The 26,854-nt window shown below is 43.6% G+C and overlaps 1 protein-coding gene across 1 annotated transcript in view; it reads right to left on the bottom strand.

Annotated features, from left to right (window-relative positions):
• Positions 1-26,854, bottom strand: part of DPYS (dihydropyrimidinase) — a 93,836-nt gene that overhangs the window by 66,462 nt on the left and 520 nt on the right. The window contains exons 2-3 of the mRNA XM_077748222.1: positions 20,201-20,283; positions 14,156-14,326 (exon numbers count right to left, since the gene is read on the bottom strand). Coding sequence (XP_077604348.1) covers positions 14,156-14,326; positions 20,201-20,283 — 254 coding nt within the window. The remainder of the gene's footprint in view (positions 1-14,155; positions 14,327-20,200; positions 20,284-26,854) is intronic.

Raw genomic sequence — 26,854 nt, 5'->3', positions numbered from 1 at the left:
ACTCTTGGCAAACAATATATATTTGCATTTCTGAAGAAATCCCTACCGGTGGAGTGGAACGACAATACCAGGGGAAAAAAATCCTCAAGCTCTGTATTTTCATTTGAATGCAGATTAGTCTTCTAGCCTTCAGTGCGATGCGGATATCCCTTGAGGATGAAGGGTGTCTTTCTAACGGAAAGTGCTGTTAATTCAAGTGTTAGAAGAAAGTACTTTTTTAGCACCTACTGAACTATCAAAGCAAGCTTAAAGCACGATCTTTTCCATTCTTTCCATATTAAAAGTCTTCCACATTCAGGATGTAGGCAAACTAGACGCAGTGCTGGTGGAAATAAAATAAATGGTGCAGCCACCTTGGAAAGCAGTTTGACAGTTTTTCAGAAGGTTCAACACAGAGTTACTATGTGAGCCAGCAATTCTAATCCTAGGCATCTATCCGAGAGAAATAAAAACATGTCCACACAGAACCCTGCTCACAAACAGTCAAGGCAGCGGTGTTCATAATAGCCCCAAACCGGAAACCACCCAAGTGTCCATAACGGATGAGTGGATAGCATAACGCAGCACGTGAACGCTATGAAATATTATTCAGCCATAAAAAGGCAACACTGACACCTGCTGCAATGCGGATGGACCCTGAAAACAGGAAGCCAAGTGAGAGAAGCCAGTCCCAGAAGATCACATACTGTAGGATTCCACTCGTATGAAATTCCAGGAGAGGCAGGAAGTAGAACAGCGGTTGCCTTGGGCTGGAGGGGTTGGGTTGAGGTGCCAGCTAACGGGCACGGGGCTTCTTTTTGGGCTGATAAAAATGTTCTAACACTGATTGTGGTGATGCTTGCACAATTCCAGGAATATACTAGAAACCACTGACCTGTATACTTTAAATGGCTGAATTGTATTACATGTGAATTTTGTCTTAATGAAATTCTTATAAAAGAAAGAAAGAAAGAAAGAAAAAGAAAGAAAGAAAGAAAGAAAGAAAGAAAGAAAGAAAGAAAGAAAGAAAGAAAGAAAGAAAGAAAGAAAAGTCTACCCCATGTAAGCTGTGGAATGAGAGGGGTGGGAGGGCCCACAAATAATCAGACCAAGGCTCTCCCCTTGGGTGTGTACACACTGGAAGGGAGATGGAAATCACAATAAATAATTGTAAAAAAAAATAGTTTGTGATGCCAGGTAGAAAGTATACTCCTACAATAAATGGTAGTCTAGAAATTGCGAAGGGGAGGTAGAAATTGCTAAGCTCCTTAGAAGAGGTCCAAGGAGAAGACTACTGGGAATTCCGAAGAGGGAAGGAGAAACAGAGGCCAGAGGAGGCATGGATTTAAATTAGCATCGGGACACTCAGGTGATAATAATATCTAACTTGCAGGGCTCACTTCTTATGTGCCGGAAACTACTGATGTTCCCGACGCTCTAACCGTTGTAATCCTCTCCCCGGATCTGCGGCAGGGAATATTATCAGCCCCATCTTAGGCTGGAGGGAACCCAACATGGCACTACTGAATAACCTGACCGAGGCCGGACTGGAGGCAGGCGGTCAGGGGACAGGGCCTGAGCTTTGAGGACCAGCGGACGGCACGGGGGATGCTCTGAGGAAGGGCCAGCGCCCAGCAGGTGGTAAGGGGCAGAATGAAGACCTGGACTAGGGTCGTAGCAAAGCGTTGGTTCCAACACAAGATCAGCAGGGGTGAAGGGAGAGCATGAGCTGATCCTGACAGGGACGGCCGTGGTGGCCGATGAGGAGACACAGGAGGGAGGCCGCTCTGGCGTGGAGAGCGACCCTGAGTGTGGTGAGCACCACCCTGCGTGTGAGGTGCTTGGGCACATGTGGACTTTGTGGACTTGCACACAGAGGGAAACAGACCTGACGCCGGGGGCAGGGAAGGTTGTGGCAGTCACCGTGGAGGCGATGCCAGGGGGGCCTGAGGCTGGCCGAAATGACTCCAGGAGAGAGAAGTGACACGGGATAATATAAAGTCACAATGCATGCTCCGGAACATTCCAAAACTTAGCGCAAAACAACAGTACCAAGCCAAGATGATGATTTGCAATGGCTGTTTCTGGGTGGGCAGGACTGCAGGTCGCTTTAATTTCCCTCTGGTTAAATTTTACGTTTAATTAACATTTGCTAACTTTTCTATAATAGAACACGAGCTTTATAAGAAGAAAAGGCTTTACGGACAGATGATGGCAATACAGGCACATGCTCTTATGCAGAGGCTGTGGACGGTCTTCTTGCCAGACTGTAGACATGATGGTCAAGGGACCATTTTCTACAACAGCAGCAGATAGAAGCTCCTGGGGCTACAGTCTGAAAGCGCCCCAGTCAGGATTCCTCACAGCTGCCCCGCCCCCCTCATTATCCAGGAGCAGGAAAGGGAACCCAGAAGGGCCTTTACCTCTCCTTTGTTCCTTCTGGTTCTGTTTCTCCTGCACACCCTTCCTCCCTCTCCTTCCCCCAAAATGGGAACGAATTTTGAGAAGCTCTAGTGAATGGGAAAGGGTGTGGGCAGATGTATGGACAACAAAATCTGCCTGTCACCAAAGCACCGGGGGGCATGAGCCACTTGCCACGGGGATCCCCATGCCACCCTGGACCATGGCAAACGGCTGCAAGCCACGGTCTGCATCACAGCCTCCTCTGAACCTCTTTTTTTTTTTTTTTTAAATAATGTTTTGTTTATTTTTTAGAGAAAGAGTGCAAGCAGGGGAGGGGCAGAAAGAGAGAGGGGGACAAAGGATCCAAAATATGCTAATAGCAGCAAGCCTGATGCGGGGCTCGAACTCATGAACTGCGAGGTCATGACCTAAGCCAAGTCAGACCCTCAACCGACTGAACTTCTTTTACCCCCTCACCTCTTGGTCTCTCTGGTTACCCATGCTCCTTCCACTGCCCAAAGTTATCTCAAACCCTTGAATGTTATTTCAAGACCTGTCTTATTATACACATTAGCTCATTTAATTAAGCCTTGCTTCTACCACTGGATCTGGGGACCCATGTGTGTGTGACAGAAGTGAGGATTTATAATCCCAAGTAGAGGTAAAGGAGATGTGCTCCTCCTAGAAGCTATTTGCCTCTTCATTTTTATTTATTTATTTTGTTGAGAGAGAGAGAGAAAGAGCAGGGGAGAGGAGCAGAGAGAGAAAGGGAGAGAATCTTAAGCAGGCTCCACACTAAGCACTGAATCCATAATGGGGCTCAATCCCACAACCCTGGGATCATGACCAGAGCTGCAATCAATCGTCTGAGCCTCAACCGACTGAGCCACCCAGACGCCCTGGTATTTGCCTGTTCAAAGAGGGACTTGTGAATGGCCAGGCCTGGGTTAAGCATCTTATTATACACATTATCTCATTTAATTAAGCCTTGCTACAGTCTGGAGAGGTCGGAGTTGTTTTTCTTACTTTACAGTTGAGGATATCAAGGCTCAGAGATGTCGAATGATTCTCCAAGGTAACACGGAGGAACGTAGGACTTCACTCAGCCTACTCCGGGCTTCTGCCTATGCCTCACCTGAGCCACTCTTCCATTGAGAGGGATCTGATTCCCAGCCAGTTGCTATGGTCATCAGTGAATCATTACTTTGAGAAAAGCATGGGTTGATAAAACGAATCAAACACTTAAGAAACCAAAAGCCTTATGAAACAAAACGACGCCCATCAAACTGTGAATTGGAAATTCACAAATGAAACACAGTTGTATTTAGCTCACTTGATGTTTGTCACTGTGACAATCACTGTTGAAATAACGCGTCCCTAGAAGATTGGCAAGGAAGGGCCCCACACAGACCTTCCCCTTCACAGACCTGGTGCCCCTGGAATGATGTCCTTGATTCAACAAACAGAGCCCTCAGAACATCACAGCCCCCCATCACTTCTTGGCCTTTCGGCTAAGATCAAGTGTAGAACACCACATCCCCAGCCTGCTTCAAGCATCTGCAGTATCTGTTTAACTGTCTTTACCATCGGATGCTTCTATGTTCATGTCACAGAAGTCCTTCAGGGTTTACCTAACATCTGAGGAATGAAGAGAGTTTAGGCAGGGGAGGGGAGAACCTGTACAGGGTGAAAATTTCTCTCATATTTCTGTGTGAACCTGAATTGCTTCCTTTGTTTTTGCTGCTGACTGACTTCACGCCACTTTTATTTGTCAGATAGCCAAACAAAATGTATTTTCCTTATCTAATCTTGGCTCGTAAATCAATTCTTTCAGCTCCTAATTACTTTCGCTGTTCTCTCTTGAAAACCTTCCAATTTATCTAAAGCCTTCTTCGGGGGGGTGGGGGGGCTGCGGAGAGCATGTGCTGTATCAGGTGCAAATGTGATAGAACATAAATTGAGATAACCCCCAACTGCAAGGTTACGATATTATATAACACATGATTCTATTCAAGAATGCTTTAGGTTGTAAATCACCATTGAAGGCACCCCGAGCATGGTCTTCCTTTTGGTGGTGTCACCAAATTTTCATTTCTAAGCTCATCCTGGACCCAACGACTTTGTCTTATGAAAATCAATCGTAGAACCTTCTTAATCGCCCCAAGTAAAGCAGAAGGAGATTGAAGAGGGCATTTGAGCCTTAGGGAGAAAACCCTGGGCTGAATTCTCAGCTTTTGTATAGTCACCAAGATGTATGAAAACTAACTTCAGGATCCTAATTTATGTTCCGATTCCAGAAGCCCATTTGGCTTTGTCAAGATGTCCTCCGCACTGCCGCTCCACGTACGGCTCCTGGCGTCCTCGAGTCTGAAATATTAGCCACACTGTCATCCATCCAGCTGTGCAAACCAGGCTGAAGAGTCACCCTTGACATTCTTCTCTCTTCTTCTCAACATTGCCGGAGCCAAGCCATGGGCAAGCCCAGCTCTTCCTCAGTCCCCGCAGGCTGCCTCCACATGGCCCCATGAATCTCTTTACTTCTTGAGTCTATACCTCCACTGCCCAGTGCCACCTACATCCTCCGACTGGACTAGAGCAGTAGTCTCTTCACTGTCACCTTGTCCCCAGCCATGCTCGCCACTTCCAATCTTATACTGGTTTCCCTTTGCTCTTAGGATGGAGAAAAGACAATTGTGACACATCCCATAAGGTTGAAACGTTAGCTGATTCCTCTGTTTGCTATTGAGTCACCTCCCTTCCAACCCATCAGCCCCCTTCCAATGACACTGTTCCTCCCTCTCCTTGGAGAGCTTAGAGCCCTCCCCAACCCCTACCCCACTTGGTCCAGTGACTCCTACCTAACCCTGGGTGCACACCAGCATCATCTAGGGAAGTCTATCCCATCCCTCAGAGATCCTGACTGGATGGATGTACTTTCGTCTCTGTATGTTCTGTGCCCATTACAAGTGCCTGGCACACAAGTATTCTTTAAAAGTTTAAAGGAGTGTTCAAAAGAAAACCAGAGGCCCAAGAGGGAGTAACTTACACTAGCCAGGCCAAGTCACCAAACCAGGGCTGAAAACCTAACCTAATTGCAATCTCAGCCTGCCTCAGAAATGTGGTCAGGAATTTCCTGGTTGGCACCAATGAGGTATAGTCTGTCATCTGGGCGCTCTCTGTCCCCCACAGTAAGATGAGGTATTCTTTAGGATAAGACCCTCTGCCCTTCCCTCTAAGAGAGAGTGAGCTTTCAGGAAACAATCCTCTCTTTTCTTTCGCTAAATAACTTCCCTCTCCACTCTCCTTCCTATAAAAACCTTCTGTTTTGTAAACTACCTGGAGCTGCTTTCTATCTAACAGATGGGATGCTGCCTGATTTATGAATCGCTTAATAAAGCCAATTAGGTCTTCAAATTTCCTCAGCTGAATTTTTGTTCTTTAACAGGAGAAAAGAAGGGAAGGATCAATGAAATTTCCTCCAATAACTGTGAGATGGAATAATTATGATGATTCACTTTTCCAATAGCAAAATGGGAAAGCAGTGTAATTTGCATGTTAATGTAACATTTCATTTCTTAAAAATATTGCTAGCCCTGGACATGGGGTTTCCTGGATCTTTCTATGAAAATGTGAATGTGGAATGTAGACTGAACGCATATGAAAGCTCAATGTTCAGTTTTGTCCAAAGCTCATCACCTAATCAGTGTTAACTAACAGATTAGAATCTATATTTGCCTCAAATGATTTCTTCTTTCTTTCTTTTCTTTCCCTCTTTCTTTCTTTCTCTCTCTCTCTCTTTCTTTCTTTCTTTCTTTCTTTCTTGACAGAGCACTCACAAGGGCAGAGAGAAACAGATGAGCTCTTCAAAAAATAAGTGGGAGATGTGGTGAAACTTCCTTGAAGGGGAAGGGACAGAGAGAGAGGGAGAGAGAGAGAATCCCAAGCAAGCTCTGCATCATCAGCATAGAACCCAATGTAGGGCTCAATTTCACGACTGAGCAATGAGATCATGACCTAAGCTGAAATTAAGAGAGGGATGCTTAACCGAATGTGCCACCCAGGTGTCCGAAATGATTTCTTATTTTATCAAAAAGATTACATTTTGTTTGACTTTAAACTAAGGTCTTTGTTTTTATGTGTGAACTGATCCTCAGGGTTCAGGAATTCATGAGTATCACTAGAACGATTTCTCTGTTAGATGCAGTGAAACATAACTGAAGAATTGAGGTTTCCTCCCTCAATGTGTTCCTTGACATATGACAGGAGGAGCACAGAGTGGAAGCCAGCAGTAGACTCCGGGCAGCTGCTCTCTTATCAGCTAAATAACTTGCTCAGAAACAGCGTGGATGCAGCAAGCCATTAAGACTGGTGACCTTGTGAAAGGGAAAATCCCAGCCCTTAAGCATTCACTCAAAAAAAAGTCACAATCATCAAAGTTAAGCCCACAAGCCCTAAGTCTACTGTCTATAATTTATTATGAAGAGCAACATACATTAGAGTCCCATATACCTCTAGTCTGTCTACCATTGGGAACAGAGAGCATGGTTTTCATCTCTAAGACTCCAACCCCAATGCTTGCCACTTAGTGGGTTTCCACTAATATTTGTTTTTTATTTTTAAAATTTTTAATGTTTTATTTATTTCTGAGAGAGAGAGAGAGAGAGAGAGAGACAGTGTGAGCAGGGGTTGGTCAAAGAGAGAGGGAGACACAGAATCTGAAACAGGCTGCAGGCTCTGAGCTAGCTGTCAGCACAGAGCCGGACGCGGGGCTCAAACCCATGAACCCTGAGATCATGACCTGAGCCGAAGTTGGCTGCCTAACCGACTGTGCCACCCAGGTGCCCCTCCAAGAAATATTTGTTGACTGAAATAATAAAGCCTAACCATCAACTTGAAAACTCCTTAGTTTAGGATCATTCCATATTAAACTGTGGTGACGGGGTCCAGAGTATGCCACTGTGGCATAAAAATCATTTTGAGCTAAAGGTATTCAAGAATAGGTGTGTGTGTCTGCGTGTGTCTGCGTGTGTGTGTGTGTAAATTCCCTTATCTGCCTAAAAGCAAAGCCTCCCAAAATTCAACTGTAATAAATCCCCTCCAAGGAAGTTTCACCACCAGGGAAGATTGACTCTTAACACCTGAGACTAGAAACCTGCACCGCATGTCAATAGACCTTGTCGTAAACCACATCTTCCACTTATTAAGAGCTCATCTGTTTCTCCTAAAAGTCATTTGTTTCCCCATCAGTGACCTCTCTACTCCCTTCTTTTCTTATTAAGAAGTCATTTATTTTCCCATACATGCCCTCTCTCTTCCTCTCCCCTTTTAAGGCAGTATATAAACCCCAAATTCTAACCACCTCTTAGGTCACATTTTTCTGTGAACTTACATATACCTGGAGTTTTAAAGATCTGTCTTTCTTCTTTTTAATCTCTCTTTTGTCAGTTAATTTGCACGCCACAGTAACAAAACCTAAGAGGATATAGGAAAACATTTCCTTCCTGACAGTAACATCATGGAAACCTTGATTTATACACTATTTCTGCTGGACATTAAAAACACCCAGGCAGGGGCGCCTGTCTGATGTCAGCTCAGGTCATGATCTTACAGTCTGTGACTTCAAGCCCCACGTCGGGCTCTGAGCTGACAGCTCAGAGCCTGGAGCCTGCTTTGGATTCTGTGTCTCCCTCTCTGTCTGCCCCTCCCCCTCTCTCTGCCTCTCTCTGCCTCTCTCTCTCTCTCTTTCTCCCTCTCTCTCTCTCAAAAATAAATAAACATAAAAAAAAAAAAAAAACCCGACCCAGGCAAATAAGGAAGAAACACACAGGGAACTGAAAAGCATGAAGAAGTATAAAAACTGAAAGAAGGCAAGTCCAAATTCTGTAAAGTTCAGTGAAAGAATTCCTAACACACAACACCCTTAATGGGGCCCTATTTAGCATCAAGTGGTTTCCAATTAATCTTTGAGAATGTTTTTCTTCCTCAGATTAGTGCAAAGATGAACTTTGTAATGAGTAAAGAGCTGCTGAAGAAAATCATAGAATATAGACTCAGAGCTGGAGCACACAAGCTCCTAGCACAAGAGCATTCAAAGCTCAGCTTCAGCAGCAATGAAAGAAAAGCTCATTTAAAAACAGTAAAAATTCTATATTTTTCCTATTAAATTGGCATTGATTTTTTGTTTAAGGCAGTAGCTACAATTAACTAGGATTCAGTGAAATGACAATTGTAATGCATTGCTCATGAGAGCATGAACTGATCTGGATATATGTATTAAACTCCTGTAAGATCGATCCAAGACTCTTTGGTCCAGTCATTTCACTCCGAAGGGTGATTTCTAAGTCAATTATCAAGAATCTGTAAGATAATTTACATCCCAACATTGTTACACAAGCAAAACAAAACACCCAGAAAACAAGAACCCAGAAACCGCCAAAATGTCGACCAATGAGAAAATAAGAAAGGGGAGCTCTTAACAGTCTGTGAAAACAGGATGAAAAGGGTGTCAGGCACTTGGAAGGAAGGATGATTTTGGTCTGGAACAAGCTGAGTTCAAAGTGCTTGTGTGACATCCACGTTGTGACATCCTCAGATAGGCAGAAGTAGAAGCCTGATGCACAGAGACACCAAGATCAGGGAGAAAGCTGGGAGGCTCAGCCTTGGTGAGGACACCAGGGCCCCGGAAATCACATACTCCAGTGACAGTTACGGTTCCGGGGGAAATGTGTAACGAACGAGGCTATCTCCAAAGAGCACACAAACTTTAGTAGCAGGAAAAGTGTTCATAGGCACCCCAAAAGAAAAGCATGAAAATACAGGAAGCAAAGTGTTAAACATTATAGGTGATTTAAATATTATTTTTCTTTACGCTCAGCTATATTTTCCTTTTCTCTTTCAAAAAGCAGTTATTCAAGCAGTATATATTGAGCAACTATAATGCTTCAGCATGTTCCTAGGGCTGGATGATGAATAATATATATTGTTCTCATTACTTTCAACACTTTTTTTTAATTGAGGTTGTTCTTCTAACCAAGGAATCCTTATACAGATAAGGAAATGTTAACAGCTCTGAGAGAAGAAGTGACTTGCCCAAGGTGACACTGTCAGCCCACATAGCTTCCGAAGCCCAGCCTGGAGCTCCTGCAAGCAACAGAGAAAGGGATCCGACTTGTGACCAAGTTTTCTGAAGTGCAATTCTACAACGTGAAAAAATTCTCTACATATACCACACGCGCGTGCTTAATCACACACCTTCCATGGCTTTATGATAAGCAATCACCTTGATGGCAATTTACCAAGAAGTCCCAGAGCAAAGTATGATTTCCTTGCTTGACAGTTTTGAAGACTTTTTGTCCTATAAAAAATAAAAAGAGTCCTGCATGTTTTCCCAATTTAAAAAAAAAAAAGATCCTTCACCAGCTACAGATGCTGCTAGATTTTTAATGTGAGTCCATCTACTCCAAGCTGCAGATATGTGTGAATATCTCTATCTATCTCTCTATCTATCTATCTATCTATCTATCTATATCTATCTATCTATCTATCTATCTATCAATCATCTATCTATCTGAAACCTGGCCAAGCTTTTGCAATTTACTCTCTTATCACAGGATATAGTAAAAGCACAGTAATAATTCCTTCAACTGTACCTAATTCATAATATCCATTTGCGTAAAAAACCCCATTGTTTTTCCTCATGGATATTGAATTACTGGAGGACCACTGTACACCTAGTACATTCCAACAAAATGAAATATGATTTCTTTAAAGCAGAAAATTATTTCTATTAGTTACATCAGATAGAAAGCTTTTACCTGTAATTAAGTAAATCAATTATAGGCTTTAAACCCAACTTCTGCCATAAATTAGACTTACAAAATACGTAACCTTTGGTTGACCTATATTCATTTTTTAAATTGGGCCCCATCACAATCTGGTGATCAATAAATAGAATACCATGAACAGTATCCCTTCTATGTGTCAGATATTATAAATGATCAGCCTGGTGCTTGCAGAAGGCAAAGAGCAATTGGTCTTACGTTTGGGGCCCATCTCCTGATGGCGTAATACATCATTTCTACTTTATAGCTTTCTGTATGCAAGGGAGCCATTTCTGTACCCTTAGAGATGACGTGGCCATAAATGCATGTAGAAATGCCTCACAAACCTGACTCCTGAAATGTGTATTTATTTTGATAACCGTAACTGCCTCCAGCTTTGAGAAGGTGAAGAGCCCCTGTATTTCGTAAGGATGCCTCTGCTCTGTTTTGGAGAAAAGCCATCTGACCTCGGCATGCAACTTATCCAGCGTGTTCATCCCAACACCTGCCACATGGACAAATCTAAACATCACACGATTTCCCAATAGTTTCAGACAGAAAGATAGCCTCATAGGTGAGAGCTCTAGCAATGGAAGACAGTAAGGAATTTGAAGAGCCACTTGGTCACTGACTGGTGTGTGACCTTAGGCAAGTGACTTCAGTTTCACTTTTCTCTGCTGCAAAAGGAAAGAGTGGCACCTGAGGTTGTTGGAAGATGATGGACAGCTTAGCCCAGTGCCAGCACAGAGGGGGCGCTTGACAAAATAAATGTTGTATAATGGTATTAATAAGATTTTTTCAAGTGTAGTATTCAGCACAATCAACATCTACAAAAGATGTCTTTGCCCCTATTTCCCCAAACCAGAAACGCCACCAACACTGCCTTGGGAATTATCGAAGACTATAAAAGAGGGCAAAGTGACTCCATGATGTTGTCCTTCTAGAACTCAGGCCAATGCTTTTTTTTTTCTTAACTTTTTAACGTTTATTTATTTTTGAGACAGAGAGAGACAGAGCTTGGGTGGGGGAGGAGCAGAGAGAAAGGCAAACACAGAATCTGAAACGGGCTCCAGCTCTGAGCTGTCAGCACAGAGCCTGACGGGGGCTCGAACTCACAGACCATGAGATCATGACTTGAGCCGAAGTCGGCCACTTAATCAACTGAGCCACCCAGGCGCCCCTCAGGCCAATACTTTAATGCTCCTGTGTACCTGGAGTCTGGTACATCTGGAGTCGCCTCTACTTTGGGAGGCAGGAGAGGTGATCCCCTGGGATCCAACAGATTTTGAAGCAGACTTCTGTACCTTAGTGTCTTTGTGAGGACTGTTTTCATGTTCAACATGAAGTCGGCCTTTACTAAATCTTTGACCTTAACATCTCTGACCATATTGCTTTGTGTTTAATTAAGATCCTAAAGTCATGAAGAACTTGGGTTTGTTTCATAGTTTGACAGCCTTTAAACACAGAGATGCCTAGAGTATCAGCTGGTAGATAAGTCCTTTCAGATGTTGGTGACTATAATACACAATATGCTTCAAAGACCTTCCTTCTCACAATAGAATTGCAAATCTCTCCATGCCAGGAATCCCTGAATGGCCAAAGAACCGACAAATAGAAGACTAACAACCACCTTCCGGGCCCTTGGGGCCTACACAGACGATCTTGAGAAAGCGAAGGAATGTTCCTCCTCCACAGCATTCCAACCCCGCATCCTGGCTGCTTCTCGTTCTAGAGCCTCGCTGAGAAAAAGGGAGATGATGAGGGGAAGTGACAGTAGTGGCCCTGGCAACCCATGGCCAGAAAGAGCGGCTTTGCACCTGGTGAGCTCTGCACCTGGCAAACGGGGGTGTCAACGAAACGCCCTGCCATTAGCAAAGCACTTTGTTAACGATGAGCCCCGGGTAACAGAAAGTGTGTGTACTGTAACCAAAAACAACAGGCTACCAAATTGCATGTGCAGGCATGCACACACACACCCAGACACACATGCACAACACCATCTCAGTTATGTAAAATCCAGCATATTAGAAAGCACGCAAGCAATGCACCGAAATGGGAGTTGTCATGGAGTTAGAGATTATGGGCAATTTTGTCTTTCTACTTTCCTAATATTTTTTCTCCAATTTTGCACAATCATATATTGCTTTCATATATGAAAAACTCACATAAAGTATAAAAAATCAGTTCATTAAATTTTAGAAAAGTTTACTTTTTAAGTAAAGGACAAAATGAATGTTGACTCTTTCCCAACAGAAATGATATGTCCCTCAAAAGACTTTGACCACTGCCCCGATGATAAAGGTTAATAATCAGTAATGAAGAGTAAGCTTTCCAAACACTGATGTGAGCAGTCTGCCCAGACCCTTCTCTCAGGATCAGATTGTTCTTTTTACTATTAAATATTCTGGTCAAGGGGCGCCTGGGTGGCTTAGTCGATTAAGCGTCTGTGGCTCAGGTCATGATCTTGTGGTCTGTGAGTTCAAGCCCCACATGAGGCTCTGTGCTGACAGGTCAAAGCCTGGAGCCTGCTTCGGATTCTGTGTCTCCCTCTCTCTCTGCCCCTTTCCAGCTTGCACTCAGTCTCTATCTAAATAAATAAAAAAACACTAAAAAAATTAAACATTCTGGTCAATTGTAGCTGACTGAGAAATGTGGACGGAGTGTGTGTGAGAATAAAACTATTAGAAAGAAGTCAGTAAGGTACACGAACTATGGTTCAAACTACTTTGAGAGCCTATACAATTAATATCTAGACTAACAGTCTGACTTGTTTCACACATGAGTTTAGACCTTAAGGATATCAGTACTTTCACCCCAAGATGCAAGCCTCAAGGAGCATGTGGGCTTGGCTTTAACCAAAATGCTGAGTGGGGTTTTGACTTTAATGCAGCTGTAAAGCAGCCTGGTTCATCTCCAGATCTCGTTTTCAGGAGTTTTGGAAAAACGGTCAAGGTTCTCTTCATTGAGCAGAGCTTCTAGGCCTTTCTTTCTAGAGAAACCCAAGCCTCTCCCCGCTGGGCTTGGTGATCTGATGCTCCTCCACCATCAGCTAAGCCCCAGGTGCTCAAGCATCAAGAAGGAAGCCCATATGCTTTGTCTCCTGGGCAAGCCAGGTAAGAAGAGATGGGGCCAGGTTGCCTGGGCGCCAGTGCTGGGAGACTATTCCTGGAATATTTCTCTTCCAAATTCTTGTCAGGGGCCTCCGGGGGGCCTCAAGTCGGTGAAGGTCTGACTCCTGATTCTAGCTCAAGTCATGATCTCACAGGTCCTCAGTTCAAGCCCCGCCTCATGCTCTGTGCTGACAGTGCAGAGCCTGCTTGGGATTCTCTCTCTCCCTTCCTCTCCACCCTTTCCCTGCTCTCTCAAAATACATCAGTTAACATTAAAAAACCAACCAAACAAATTCTTGTCCGGGCTGTGTCTTTTCTACTGGAGGGTGGGGGCAAAGAAGTGGGCTACCAGCCTGCCCAGACCTGTCATCGCCTACCCAGCCCGCGCGGCCAACTTGGAGTCCGGCAGTAACTACTAGGTGGAGGGATTTTTTCCTATGGTTTTGGATGGGGATGGAAGGTGGGGTAAAACGGCTGGGAGTGCCGAGAAAACAAAGATTCTATAGATAGTATGGAAGACTTAGAACACCAGTGACAACGGGGAGAGCGGAGCGGGGCGGTGTTGGGGAGTATGGAGTGCAGAGAAACGCGGGGCGAGAGGATAGGCTGACTTGAACTTGTCCAATTAAGCAAAGCGAGGAGTAGAGGACGCGTGGCTTGGCCAAAGCCGGGCGGCTGGCAGCGAGAAGGGGCGCCTAGAAGAGGGGAGCGCGCACCCCTGCCCTACAGCCGCTCGGTCGCTGCTACATGGCTCGCTCCGGCCCGCGGGCGGCGTCTTGGGGAGGGGAGGCCCGGGGCAGCCGGGGGAGGCCCGCGGGGTGCGGGGCGCGGCGGCGCGGGTACCTTGGTGCCCTGGTAGAAGTCGTCCACGGACCGCGCGCCCATGAAGGGGAACTGCATGTGCGTGTGCGTGTCGATGCCTCCGGGCAGGACCAGCTTGCCGGCGGCGTCGAGGACCCGCAGGCCGGCGGGNACACACACACACACACACACACACACACACACACACCCCACCTGCAGCAACAATGAAAATACCCACGCCAGAAAGAACTAGTCCATCTGGATTTCCTTTTAAAAATATTTTGTATGAGGAACAAATCATCACACAATCCCAGTAATTGGCAGACACGGAGTGAAAGTTCGTAATGAAATATTTAATCTATTTGAAACTAAAGCGGTTTGGTATCAAGGAGTCTCCAGATTTTAAGGATGCAATACATACCAGCAAGTTTTTCTTGGAAAATAGCAGGTAATGTAAGTCTAAAGATCCGGATCTTCACTCCGATTTCTCACAAAACTGGTGTAGAAGTCTTCGGTTAAGGNTTGAGAAGCCGATATGGTGATGGATGTGAATGCACCTCAATAGAATGGGAAATACCATAGAAACTTATTTAACAAATACTGGCTTCGTCAGGATTGACCATGGAAGGGATTAGATGGGAGGGTAAATGATAAGGATAAATAACATCCTTGCCCTCAAGAAGCCAAGAGCCAATGGTGACGCAGACAGGTATTTCAATAGGTGACAAAATATATAAAGGAGAAAATTCTACCTTTGAGAGAGAATAAAGAATTTGGATGAAAGGGAGAGTGGACTTCTGTGTTGAAGACAATTAGATCTAGAAGATTCTCAAAGAGGTATTGAACAGGATATAGAGGGCTCGGAAATAAAGAGATGAGAGGTGGGAAGAGGAATGGCATTCTAGTCCGTGGGAACAGAGTGTGTAAAGGCACAGAATGAGGGATGGCAAGTTGAGTCTGATAGAGCTAGACAACCTTGGACACGCTGCACCCTACAGGGGAGGAGGAGAGAGAGAAAACAGAGGAGGGACAGTCAGAAGGGGGGTGGGAAAGCACTGTGTCAGGGAAGACAGCAATACAGAATTTCAAGAAGGGCAGCAGGATCGAATGCCGTAGAAGTGTTGGAGAGCATGGTAGACATCTCCTCTTCCAGCATCTGTTCTTGTCCTTATTCTGCTAACAGGACTGGAGTTTCTTTGTGGTACATCCTTCACCCAGAAGGAGTCCTCACAGTGATGGGATGGGCGCGTGTCCCAAGCCAACTGACTGGGCCCAGTGACAGCAGATTGCAAGACTTTTGTTAGGTGGAGCAGATGGGGACCTTATTCCTTCCTGCTGCACTTGAACATGGAAGGGTACAAACAACAGGCTTCTGGGAGCTGTGTGGACAACACAGGGAAACAGTCCTCTGTGAACAGAGCCAACGCAGAGGACATGAAGGAGAAATGGAGAAAGGCTGGGTTCTCACATGATTGGAGCTTCTGAAACCGCCCATGCCTCAAGTCCCCTCTTCTAGACTTTCCACTCTTTGTGGAAGCTGGTTGACACTTTCAACAGTCACGGGGTCAGAGGCTGGGAAGATATGTTTTGAGTCTGAAGATGAGGCGGTCCCATGTGACCTCAGGGATGGCGCTTTCAATGGTGGAATGGAAGATATCGTTGCAAATTTCCTCAGCTCTCAGATTACACACATGTCAAAATGATTAAAAATTAGAAAGCCTCAGTAATTTCAAGTTCCAGATTTGGCCATCAAGCCAGAAACAAGAAATCCAAGAACATTATGCAATTATTGTCAAAAGGCTGCTTATGTAAAGGTGAAAGGATTAATTATACATGTAATGAAACTCCTGCCAGCTATTCAAATAAGACACCACCCTAGGAAAATAAGACGATATGCCAGGGCAGTTGCGACATCCTTTCTGAAACTGTCCAGGTGAATGATTTCAAAGGTTTCTTTATTTTAGATACTTTATTTTATTATTTTTTTAGTGGAGTCTTTTTTCTTTTTAAAATTTTATTTTAGAGAGAGAGAGCTCGAGCATGAGTCAGGGAGAGGGTCAGAGAGAGAGAGAAGACGGGGGAAAGAATCTTAAGCAGGCTCCGTGCTCAGCATGGAGCCCAACATGGGGCCGATCCCACAACCCTGGGATCATGACTCGATCTGAAATCAAGAGTCTGATGCTCAACTGACTGAGCCACCCAGGCACCCTGTGGAGTCTTTTTTTTTTTTCATGTTCATTAATTTTTAAGAGAAAGAGAGAGAGCATGTGTGGCGGATGAGTAGAGAGAAAGTGGATCTGAGTGGAATGCGGGGCTTGAGCTCATAAACCGTGAGACCATGACCTTAGTCGACATCAAGAGTCGGACGCCTAACCGACTGAGCCACCCTGGCACCCCTATTTTAGATACATTATATCAAACCAACTTCCCGTGTTTAGTTAACTCAAACTTCTATCAGGAAAGGGGTTTGGAGTGCTCGCTTCGGCAGCAAATATACAGAAAAGGGGTTTGCAGGATGTTGCTGAAGCAGGAGAAAGGATCTCATTGAGATCCATGGGCAGCAACACAAGAGTGGGGAAGTTTAAGGACAAGTGTTAGCTCACAGAAAGAGTTCTCCCCCTCTGATTCACTGGGCAGGAGGAGCCTGGGCAAATGTGCTCCTTGGAGGAAGCCTGACCTCGGAACAGCCCCTTCTGTCTTCACTTTGTCCTGTTCAGCCACCTCCTTACCCAGAGGTCTCCGTAGGGCCACCCCTGGGCCGTGAGCAAGGATTTGGACAAAAGAGACATGGTATGGGTGGGAAGCAAGACTGCTATTCTGCATTTTTCTAGCTGGGGAAGACTCAGGTTGATGGACTCACGGAACAGAGCACAGAGGACTAACTGACACTCAAAAGATTACGAAGATTGATGCTTAACCACAGAGATCAGCCCTGACTGGGGGATTCAAAGGGGCAGCAAGGTAGAGGAGAAAATAGTGACTTCCTTCACTGAGTGGCTTGAGCTTTGGGGAAAACGAACCCATCAAACCCAGGGGCATTTAAGTCCTCAGTGAGCCCGGGGTCCAGAAGTTTGCTTTCCCTCTCCTCCTAAACTGTCCGCTCCTACCCCAGGACCCTGTGGCCCTGAGAGGGTTTATGGGCAGAGGGAAGGGATGACAAGCTGTGCGGGCACACCAGAGACTGAGAGAACAAGACAGAACCTGTCTCCAGAAAGTGTGCCCTGGCTGGGGTCTGCGGGAAGTCCCAGCTCCCTGTCCCACCCTGGGCTCCAAATCCCTGGCAGGGTAATGAAGTGACACCCCAATCAGAGGTTGCAGAGGTGAGGAGGCAGTGTGGACAGGTCAAAAGAGAAGAAAATGGAATGAGGAGTTGGCGTTAGGAGTCTAATCCCAGCCCTGATGTCAACTTCTGGTGTGTGCAGGGCAAGTCCCTCTCAGGGCCTCTGTCTTCTCAACTGAAAAACAAGGAGTGAGGTTGACAGGTGCTTGAAGACCCACCCTCTGGGCTTTTAGAGTTTTGTGATTCTGGAAACAGGGGCAGAAGCTCACTCAGAGCTTCCGCAGAGTCTTAGAGTTTAACTCTTCTCGGGTCAAGGTGAGTGAATTGCAGACCAAGTAAGATTTACCTTTGAGATTCAGGACTCTTTTATTTCTGGTCCTTCCACTGAGGCGGAGGGGTCCTGCCTGGAAAGGGTGCCATATACAGAGTGTAAAACCTACAGTCATCAGGGAATGGTGCTTGCTGGAACTGGTCCTGAAGTCCGTGTGCTGATGCCCAGGGGCAACATGTTTGTCACTGCTCAGCAATGACATGTGTGAAAGGTGGGAATGGTCCCCTCACTGTGGAGGGTCAGAGAGAGAGAGAGAAAGAAAGAGAGTGAGAGAGTTGGCCATTGGACAACTTCGGAGGGGGCTCTTCCCTGGAGCACCAGTCTTAGGCAGAAGGGGAGGATGGTTGCCCTCAATAAAAATACCAGCCCCGGTAGTGAAGATTTATCAAGCACTCATGTCAAGGCAGGACTTGGCCAAATACTTTATGTGCCTTATTTTACTTTACTCTCGCAACTCTTTGACTTGAGTACTGTTTTCCCCTTTAATAGAAGAGCCTTTTGAGGTCAAATGATTTGCCCGAGGTCACACAGCAGTAAATGCTGGCTGTAAGCCATTCTGGAACCTATGATTTACCCATTATGTGTCTCCAGATTCCAAAGCTGGGTTCGGATCCTGGCTGCAATGGGGCCTCTGGTGATGTAAAATGGATAAATGATGCTCCAGGAATGAGATCATGCATCCTTGATGGTGACTTCAGACCTATTGTGCCCCGTGGTGAGCTGTTTCAAACCTGCTGCACAGAGTGACCTAGACTGGGATGACTGGATTGTGGAGCCATTCTGTGTTCTTGCTTGGGTAACCAAGGTCATGAGTAGTTAAAACAATTTATAAAGCAGGCAACACTGACCTGCCTTGGGGGAAAACTTTCAGACACGTTCTGATGTGATTCCAAGAAATTCAAGGAAAATACTTTGCAAACGTTCTTATCTCCTAGACAGTCTGGTATCACATAATTTTTGTTTGTTCTGCTTATGTTTTGCTCATTAAATGATTCTGATGCTGAGCCGGTGGTTTCCGGCACGTCCTGGGAACGTGAGACAGTCCTTCTGCATCTCCTGCGGCTGCTCTAACAAAACACCACAAAGGTGACAGCTTGAAAGAACACAACTTTATTCTCTCTTGATCATGGAGCCAGAACTCCAAAGTCCGTTTCCCTGGACCGTAGTCAAGCTCTTGGTAGTGCTGTTTGTTTCCGGGGCCTCCGAGGGAGAATTCGCTTCCTAGCCTCTTCCAGCTTTTAGTGGGTGCCAGCAGTCATTGGCTGCGGCCCCCTCACTCCAATCTTGGTCTCCATGATTGCAATTGCCTTCTTCCGCAGACCTTCTTATAAGGACACTGTGATCACAGTCAGGGCCCAGCTAAGTACTCCAGGATCATTTCCCCTGTTTCAAAACCCTTGATTTCATATCTACAAAGTCCCTTTTGCCCTATAAGGCAATATCCACAAGTGCCAGGGTCTAGAAAGGTATCCGGGTATCTTTGGGGGCCCTAATTCAGCCTATACTAGTGCCTATCGTCATTCCCCTTGAACAGAAAGACACTGCTTTCCCAAATGAGGGGCTGAGAACACCCGTCTCGCCTCACAGGTTTCTTCTGCCCATCTGCCTGCTTCACTAGCTTCTGCTTCCAGAAACCCTCCTGCTCCTTTAAGTCACTCAGAATGTGCCACAGTTTGAGTTATTTTCATCATTCTTAGCAAAACTTACAGCAGCGATATAATAATACATAAGGAAATAGTGAAAGTGTACCCTGGGTTACAGAGAGTATGAAAAATAAATAAGCTGATCTGCATTTGAGTTCTGGCTTATCACCTATCACCTATGGATTCTTGGCTAAATTTCTTACCCCTTCTAAGTAAGAATAATCTTTTTTTTTTTAATGTTTTATTTATTTCTAGGAGAGAGAGGGAGAGAGAGAAACAGCGTGAGCAGGGGAGGGTCAGAGAGAGAGGGAGTCACAGACTGAAACAGGCCCCAGGCTCTGAGCTGGCAGTCAGCACAGAGCCCGACGCGGGGCTCGAACCCACGAACCGCGAGATCATGACCTAAGTGCAAGTCGGACGCTTAACCGACTAAGCCACCCAGGCACCCCTAAGAGTAATCATTAAAAAAACACTGCTTGGATTTTTGTTGCATAGACCAAAATAGGGTTTGAATGTTGTACTTTATGAGTTAAAAAAATAAAAATAAAAGCAGTAAAAATACATAGAGTAAAATTCATCTTGTTTAGTTAGGTATGTAGTACTACGAATTTTGACAAAGACCTGCATGTTTTTCATGCAACTACCATCGCAACCAACATAGAGAGTATTTCCATCAACCCCAAAAGTTTCCTTGTGCCCCTTTACAGTCTATCTTCTCTGCCCCCAGCTCTGGCCACTGGCAACCACTGTCTCCTTTCTGTCCTTTCAATTTTGTTGACTTTTGACTTGGATACAAAGTGAGACATAGAGTATCTGCAGAAGAGTTTACCTACTTTGGTTCTAAAAGTCATCTTCGACTTAGTGGTGCTCTTGCTGGGCCCTACATCTAAAGTGACCCACTGTTTCCTCCCTGGTGCTGTCAAGACATAAAACAAAAGGGATTCGAGGCAGACCTTACCGGGATTTACTCCAGACCACAGCTGGGGCTGATGCAGGGAGAGCCGGCACCATGTTGGAGCCCTCCCAACACTGTATAAAGCTAAGCAGACATGACAGTGTTGAGATTCTGATGCTCCAGATGTGGGAGGAGTCGGTGTACAGGCAAGAGCATGAAATACAGACACAACAGTCATGGTGCGGGGCCCCTCTCACATGTGCTGGTCCCATCGATGCCCACGCCCTCTGAAGCAGAGACTTTTGACCTCTGCCCAGGCCATGCCATTTCATTTTATGCTTTTATTTCTCTCATATAAGGTAATGGAGTTGTATCTCTTCCTACTTCATTAAAAACGTTGTTCACCTTAAATTCTTCTTGGGAAAAAATTACTCTTTTTCTGTTAAGAGGTACTTAGTACTAGACATCGCAGTGAAACTGTGGGTCAAGGATAATATGTAACTACCCATCTATTATGTAACTGTGCATTTAAGGGCACTAATCTGTGATCTTCTAGAAGAAGAAAACTGTACCATATTTATCTGTGTAATCAAAAACCTATCAAAGGCACATAAAAAGAGCTCACTAAGTTCATGTTCACTTTGTCAATATCACAGTACAGGACTCTATGGAGGAAATGTTCAGCATTTGGTCTACAGTAATTAGATCACAATTAAAAGTTTCTTTCTTTCTTTTTATAATGTTTATTTTTATTTTATTTTATTTTTTTGAGATGAGAGTGAGAGAGCATGAGTGTGGAAGGAGCAGACGGAGAGGTAGACACAGAATCCAAAGCAGGCTCCAGGCTCTGAGCTGTCAGCACAGAGCCCTATGTGGGCCTTGAACCCACAAACCATGAGTTCATGATCTGAGCCGAAGTCAGATCCTTAACTGAGCCACCCAGGCGCCCCTAAAAGTTTCTTTTAGACTTCTTTGGAGCTCCAAACTGAGCTTGAGCCTAATTCACTTTTCCATTCACACATTTGCCTTCAAAGAAGTTCTTTGGAGTGCTACTAAAAACAAGTATTCAACTAATTGCATTCTAAAATAAATGACTGTAATGCTAGAATAAACCACTAGATGGCATCTTGAAAAGACGGACTGTTCTTTGGTTCAGCAACTTGTGTGAATAATAGATAAACCACTCCTGGTAAGCTTGTATCTGTATTTATATATAGTTATTATCCTCTGTTTAAAGTTGGAAAGGAAAAATAATTTCTTTGTTCCCTTGAATAGGACTAATGAGTCCTTTTGTGGACATGTTAACGTACAAGTATAATTTCATATTATAAAATTATGACTTTCTAGATTTACAAAATATATGCTTGACATGAAATAAAGTTTTCACATTATGACTTAAAGAGCATATACAGTGAGCAAATATAGTCCCTCCATAAACATTTATGGAATATTTAATTGTTGAGTTTGAATCCACTAGGCACTGCGCTGAGGCTCTTAAATGTTATCTCATCTTGACAGGAACTCCTTGAGGTAGAAAGTCTTACTTCCATTTTACAGATGTAAAAACTATGGTTCAGAGAGGTTAACTGCCAGAGTAACACAGTTAGTCGATTTCAAGGCCAATGGAACTGACAACCACTATATTATACTGCTAAATGGATGAAGACAGTATTTTCTGTCTTTAATTTGATAAAACAATTACTTTTATCCTGTAGAATAATAAGCAAGATTATTTGTACAGGGATGGCTTAGACCTAATTCTAAAAGCAAACAGGAGAAAAGGAATATTGTTTGTGTTTTTGTTCTCTAATTGTTAACAGCTTTAAGGAGATAAATTATACATCACAAAGTTTGCCACACTGAAGTGTTCAACTCGATGGTTTTTAATATATTTACAATGTTTGAAAACACTCACCTAATCTAACTTCAGAATGTTTTTACCAACCCCAAAAGAAACGTGTACCCATTAGAAGTCACCAATCCTAACTCTCCCATCTCCTCATTTCCTAGCCCTACACAACCAATAATCTCCTTTTTGTCTCTACAGATTTCAGGACATTTCATATAAATAGAATCATACAATTAATTTGTGGTCTTTTGCTACTGACTTCTTTCACTTGGCACAATGATTTCAAGTTCATTCATGTTGTAGTATGTTTTCCACTTCATACCTTTTTATCGCCAAGTGTTATTTCATTTTCTGGATATATCATGCTTTCATCCATTTAGCAAATGATGTACATTTGGGTTGTTTCTACTTTTTGGTTATTATGAATAATGCTACGATAATCGTTCACATGCAAGTCTTTGTGTGGACTTATGTTTTCATTTCTTTGGGTATGTACCTAGGAGTGAGCTTTCAGGGTCATATGGTAACTTTATAGTTAACTTTTGAAGTACTGTGAAACTGCTTTCCAAAGTGACTGCACCATTTTATATTACCGCCAGAGATGTATGAAAGTTCCAACTTTTCTATATCTTTGCCAACACTTGCGATTCCCTCTCTCTTTGACAATAGCTGTCCTAGATTTTGAAATGGTTGTTTTAAAATCTGTTTCGTTATTTTTTTAAAAGTTTATTTATTTTGAGGGGGGGTGCAGAAAGAGAGGGAAAGAGAGAGAGAGAGAGGGAGAGAATCCTAAGCAGGTTCTGCACCGTCAGCAAAGAGCCTGATGCAGGGCTTGAGCTCACAAACCATGAGATCATGACCTGAGCTGAAACCAAGAGTTGGACACTTAACCAACTGAGCCACCCAGGTGCCCCTAATCTTTTTTGTTGTTTTTAATAAAGCAAATATGATTCCCAGTAAAACAGAAATCCTCACTATGTGACTGTAATAAAATCTTAAATCTAAAGTAAAATTTCTCCATTATTCTCTGTGTGAAAATGTAGTAAAGAGTTAGTTTGTATTTCAAGAATTATCCGCTTTCCAGTATCAGTGACAGAGGCACGTATTGCTGCTGCTGCTGCTGCTGCTACTGCCTCTTCAGGGGACAGTATCTACCACACAGATATGTTCCGAGAATTAGGAATGACGTACATAAGGCCTCTAGTACTATGGTTGGTGCTCAGGACGTACTCAATAGCGGATGCTTATTTTCACTCACTGCAATCAAGAAAATGGTTACAAAGGATCACTTTGCACACCTGGCACACAATTCTAATGGAACTCATGAGCTAAAGGAATGGAAATTATATTGTATGGTGAATCTCTGTCAAAACCAGCAATAATGCAAAGGAAACCAATAGGAACACAATGATGTTAAAACTCATACGATGCATTTGTAAAACTAAATCTAAAACCCAAAAGAAATTTCTATGTTCTTTTTCTTAAAGTTTATTTATTTATTTATTTAAATATTTATTTATTTTGAGACAAAGAAAGAGAGTGTGTGAGCAGGGGAGGGGCAGAGAGAGAGGAAGACACAGAATTTGAAACAGGCTCTGGGATGTCAGCACAACGCAGGACTCGAACCCATGAACCATGAAGATCATGACCTGAGCCGAAGCTGTATGCTTAACTGACTGAGCCACCCAGGCGCCTTTTTTTTTTTTTTTAAGTTTATTTATATAATTTGAGAGATTCAGAGACAGTGCAATGGGGGGAGGGGGAGGGAGAGAGGGAGACAGAGAATCCTAAGCAGGCTCTGTGCTGCCAGCGAAGAGCCTAATGTGGAGCTCAAACCCACAGAACTGTGAGATCATGACCTGTGCTGAAACCAAGAGTCAGACACTTAATCGACTGAACCACGCAGGTGCCCCAGAAATTTCTATGTTATTTATAATCAGGGCTCAGCAGGTAAGATAGAAATATACATGATCCTATTGCAGTGACAGTGAAAAAAGTTTTAGAATATTATTTATATGTTGCTTATTACCATAGTTTCTGGGTAGAAATAATTTTTCTGAGAGCCTATTTATACTATTTATACTAGCTCAGCACATGTTACTAAGTCCAAAGCATGTAGCCACATCTTTCCTGTTCAGGGCTCTGTGGAAATTCTTCATTTTGGCCTTTGTAAAAGAAAATAGATGTCCCTGCCAAGACCACTTTTCATTGAGACGCAGACATAAGTTGCCCTGTAATCAAGAAAACAGGACAATGGCTGTTGTAAGAAATCTGCTCTTTCGGGAAGCCCTACTAATATACAAAACACATAACACATGGTGGAGAGGAGAACAGAAAAAGGTATTAATTTGGAAAATGAATCTGTAATATTGACAACTAAAATTTATCCTCAGTCTTTTATGTTCTGGGAAAATCTTCTGCATAGTCTTTTTTTTCTTTTGTTAATCTTTATAATATAACCCTTAAGGGTAGGTTATTATCCCATGTTTCAGACGAGACAACAAGGCTTGCTGAGGTCAAGTTCTAAGTCTTTAGCAGCAGAGTCAGGATTCGAACTGTGATGCATTGGACTCCAAAGCACATGCTTTTCCAGCTCACTCTATTTGTCTTTAGTAAAGCTTTTGTCACTTTTAGGAAAACATTAAGCTTCTTTGGGCTTGAGCCTCCTTCCAGCACATGGGAACATCTACCTTAGTTGACATCACTTGGAATCACTCTTAGTAAATTCTCTCCAAATATATTTATTTCAGTATCTTAAAAAACCATGTGTGCCCTAGGTTAGCATAGGGTGTGACTTGGTCCTACAATGCTGTAGCACTGATTTTCAAATTTATTAATCCCCAAAACCTTTTGTGCAAATGAAGTCTTAGATACAAACAGTTACTTTTGGCAGAGAACAGGGCCAGTAGTTTATCGATAATCTGACCATCAACCATAACTATGCTTATGGCACTAAACTGCATTGAACCTTCCCTGTGTTAACTTGTTTATATATGTTATTTCATTTAATCCTTCAGCCCACTGTTATTTCCCAATTTAGGAGCCATTTGACAAGTTAGGAAGGTATTACTCTGTGGGTAATGGAGAAGATTACAACCGATGCATCAGGTAACCGGAAGTCGCGGTAGCCAAGCCAAGGCTTGTGCAGTTGCTCAGAAATATGAGACTTTTTCTCTTCCTTTCTCCAGACCTTTAGAATGAGTCTCCTCCTTTTGCACTGCTGGTGAGGTTGCAAACTGGTGCAGCCACTCTGGAAAACAGTGTGGAGGTTCTTCAAGAAATTAAAAATGGAACTACCCTACAACCTAGCAATTACACTACTAGGTACTTAATCAAAGAATATAAGAGGCTGATTCAAAGGGCACATGTACCCCAATGTTTATAGCAGCACTATCGACAATAGCCAAAGTATGGAAAGAGCCCAAATGTCCATCGACAGATGAATGGATAAAAAAGATGTGGTATAGATATACAATGGAATATTACTTGGCAATCAAAAGAATAAAATCTTGCTATTTAAAACAACATGGATGGAACTAGAGTGTATTATGCTAAGCAAATAAGTCAGAGAAAGACAAATATCATATGATTTCAGTCATATGTGGAATTTAAGATACAAAACAGATGATCATAAGGGAAGGGAAGCAAAAATAAGATAAAAACAGAGGGAGATGAACCATAATAGATTCTTAAATACAGAGAACAAACTGAGAGTTGCTAGAGGAGTGTTAGGTGGGGGAAGGTTAAAGGGGAAGGGGCTTTAAGGAGGACACTTGTTGGGATGAGTACTGGGTTATATATGTAAGTGATGAACCACTAAATTCGATTCCTGAAATCATTATTACATTACATGTTAACTAACTTGGATTTAAATTAAAAAAAAAAAAATAGGGGCGCCTGGGTGGCTCAGTCGGTTGAGCATCCGACTTCAGCTCAGGTCATGATCTCATGGTTCGTGAGTTCAAGCCTCATGTAGGGCTCTGTGCTGACAGCCCAGAGCCTGAAGCCTGCTTTGGATTCTGTGTCTCCCTCTCTCTCTGCCCCTCCCCTGTTCATGCGCGCTCTCTCTCTCAAAAATAAATAAACATTAAAATATTTTTAAATAAAAAATAAGTAACATCTAAAAAATTAATAAATGAAACGAGGCCCCTTTGCTGCTGCATGCTGGGTACGCAGCTGGTAGTGTTTGCTACAATGAGGGAGCTGAATGATCTGAAAATCACCAGGTTCTAGGAGACCCATAATCATCATCCCAAATTCAGTCACTAGGTTATTGCCTCAGCAGCATCCTCTGCCTCCTCGTCTGGGAATTCCCTTCAACTCATCCCAGGAGAGGTGCTACAGCTTCTTCTCCCTTTTCTTGCTCTCATTTGGACTTTTATTCTGGGTTGCAGTTCACTTCCATGATTCCAGGGGAGGTGGCTGTACTCAGAACCACTCAGGGTAAGAACACTCTTATGATCCTCAGAAACCACAGCTCTTTCAGGATGTTTCACACATAGAATATCTCACTGAATTCAAACTTCAGGGGTGGGTGGTTCATACGGTTAAGTGTCTGACTTCAGCTCAGGTCATGATCCCATGAATCATGAGTTTGAGCCCCACATCAGGCTCTGTGCTAACAGCTCAGAGCCTGGAGGCTGCTTCGGATTCTGTGTGTGTGTCTCTCTCTGCCCCTCCCCCGCTCACACGCTGTCTCTCAAAAATAGATAATTAAAAAAAAACATTAATTCAAACTTAAGA

This window comes from Crocuta crocuta, unplaced genomic scaffold (genome assembly GCF_008692635.1).
Source record: "Crocuta crocuta isolate KB4526 unplaced genomic scaffold, BGI_CrCroc_1.0 scaffold39, whole genome shotgun sequence".
Taxonomy (NCBI): domain Eukaryota; kingdom Metazoa; phylum Chordata; class Mammalia; order Carnivora; family Hyaenidae; genus Crocuta; species Crocuta crocuta.
This window is presented reverse-complemented; position numbering and strand designations above follow the sequence as displayed.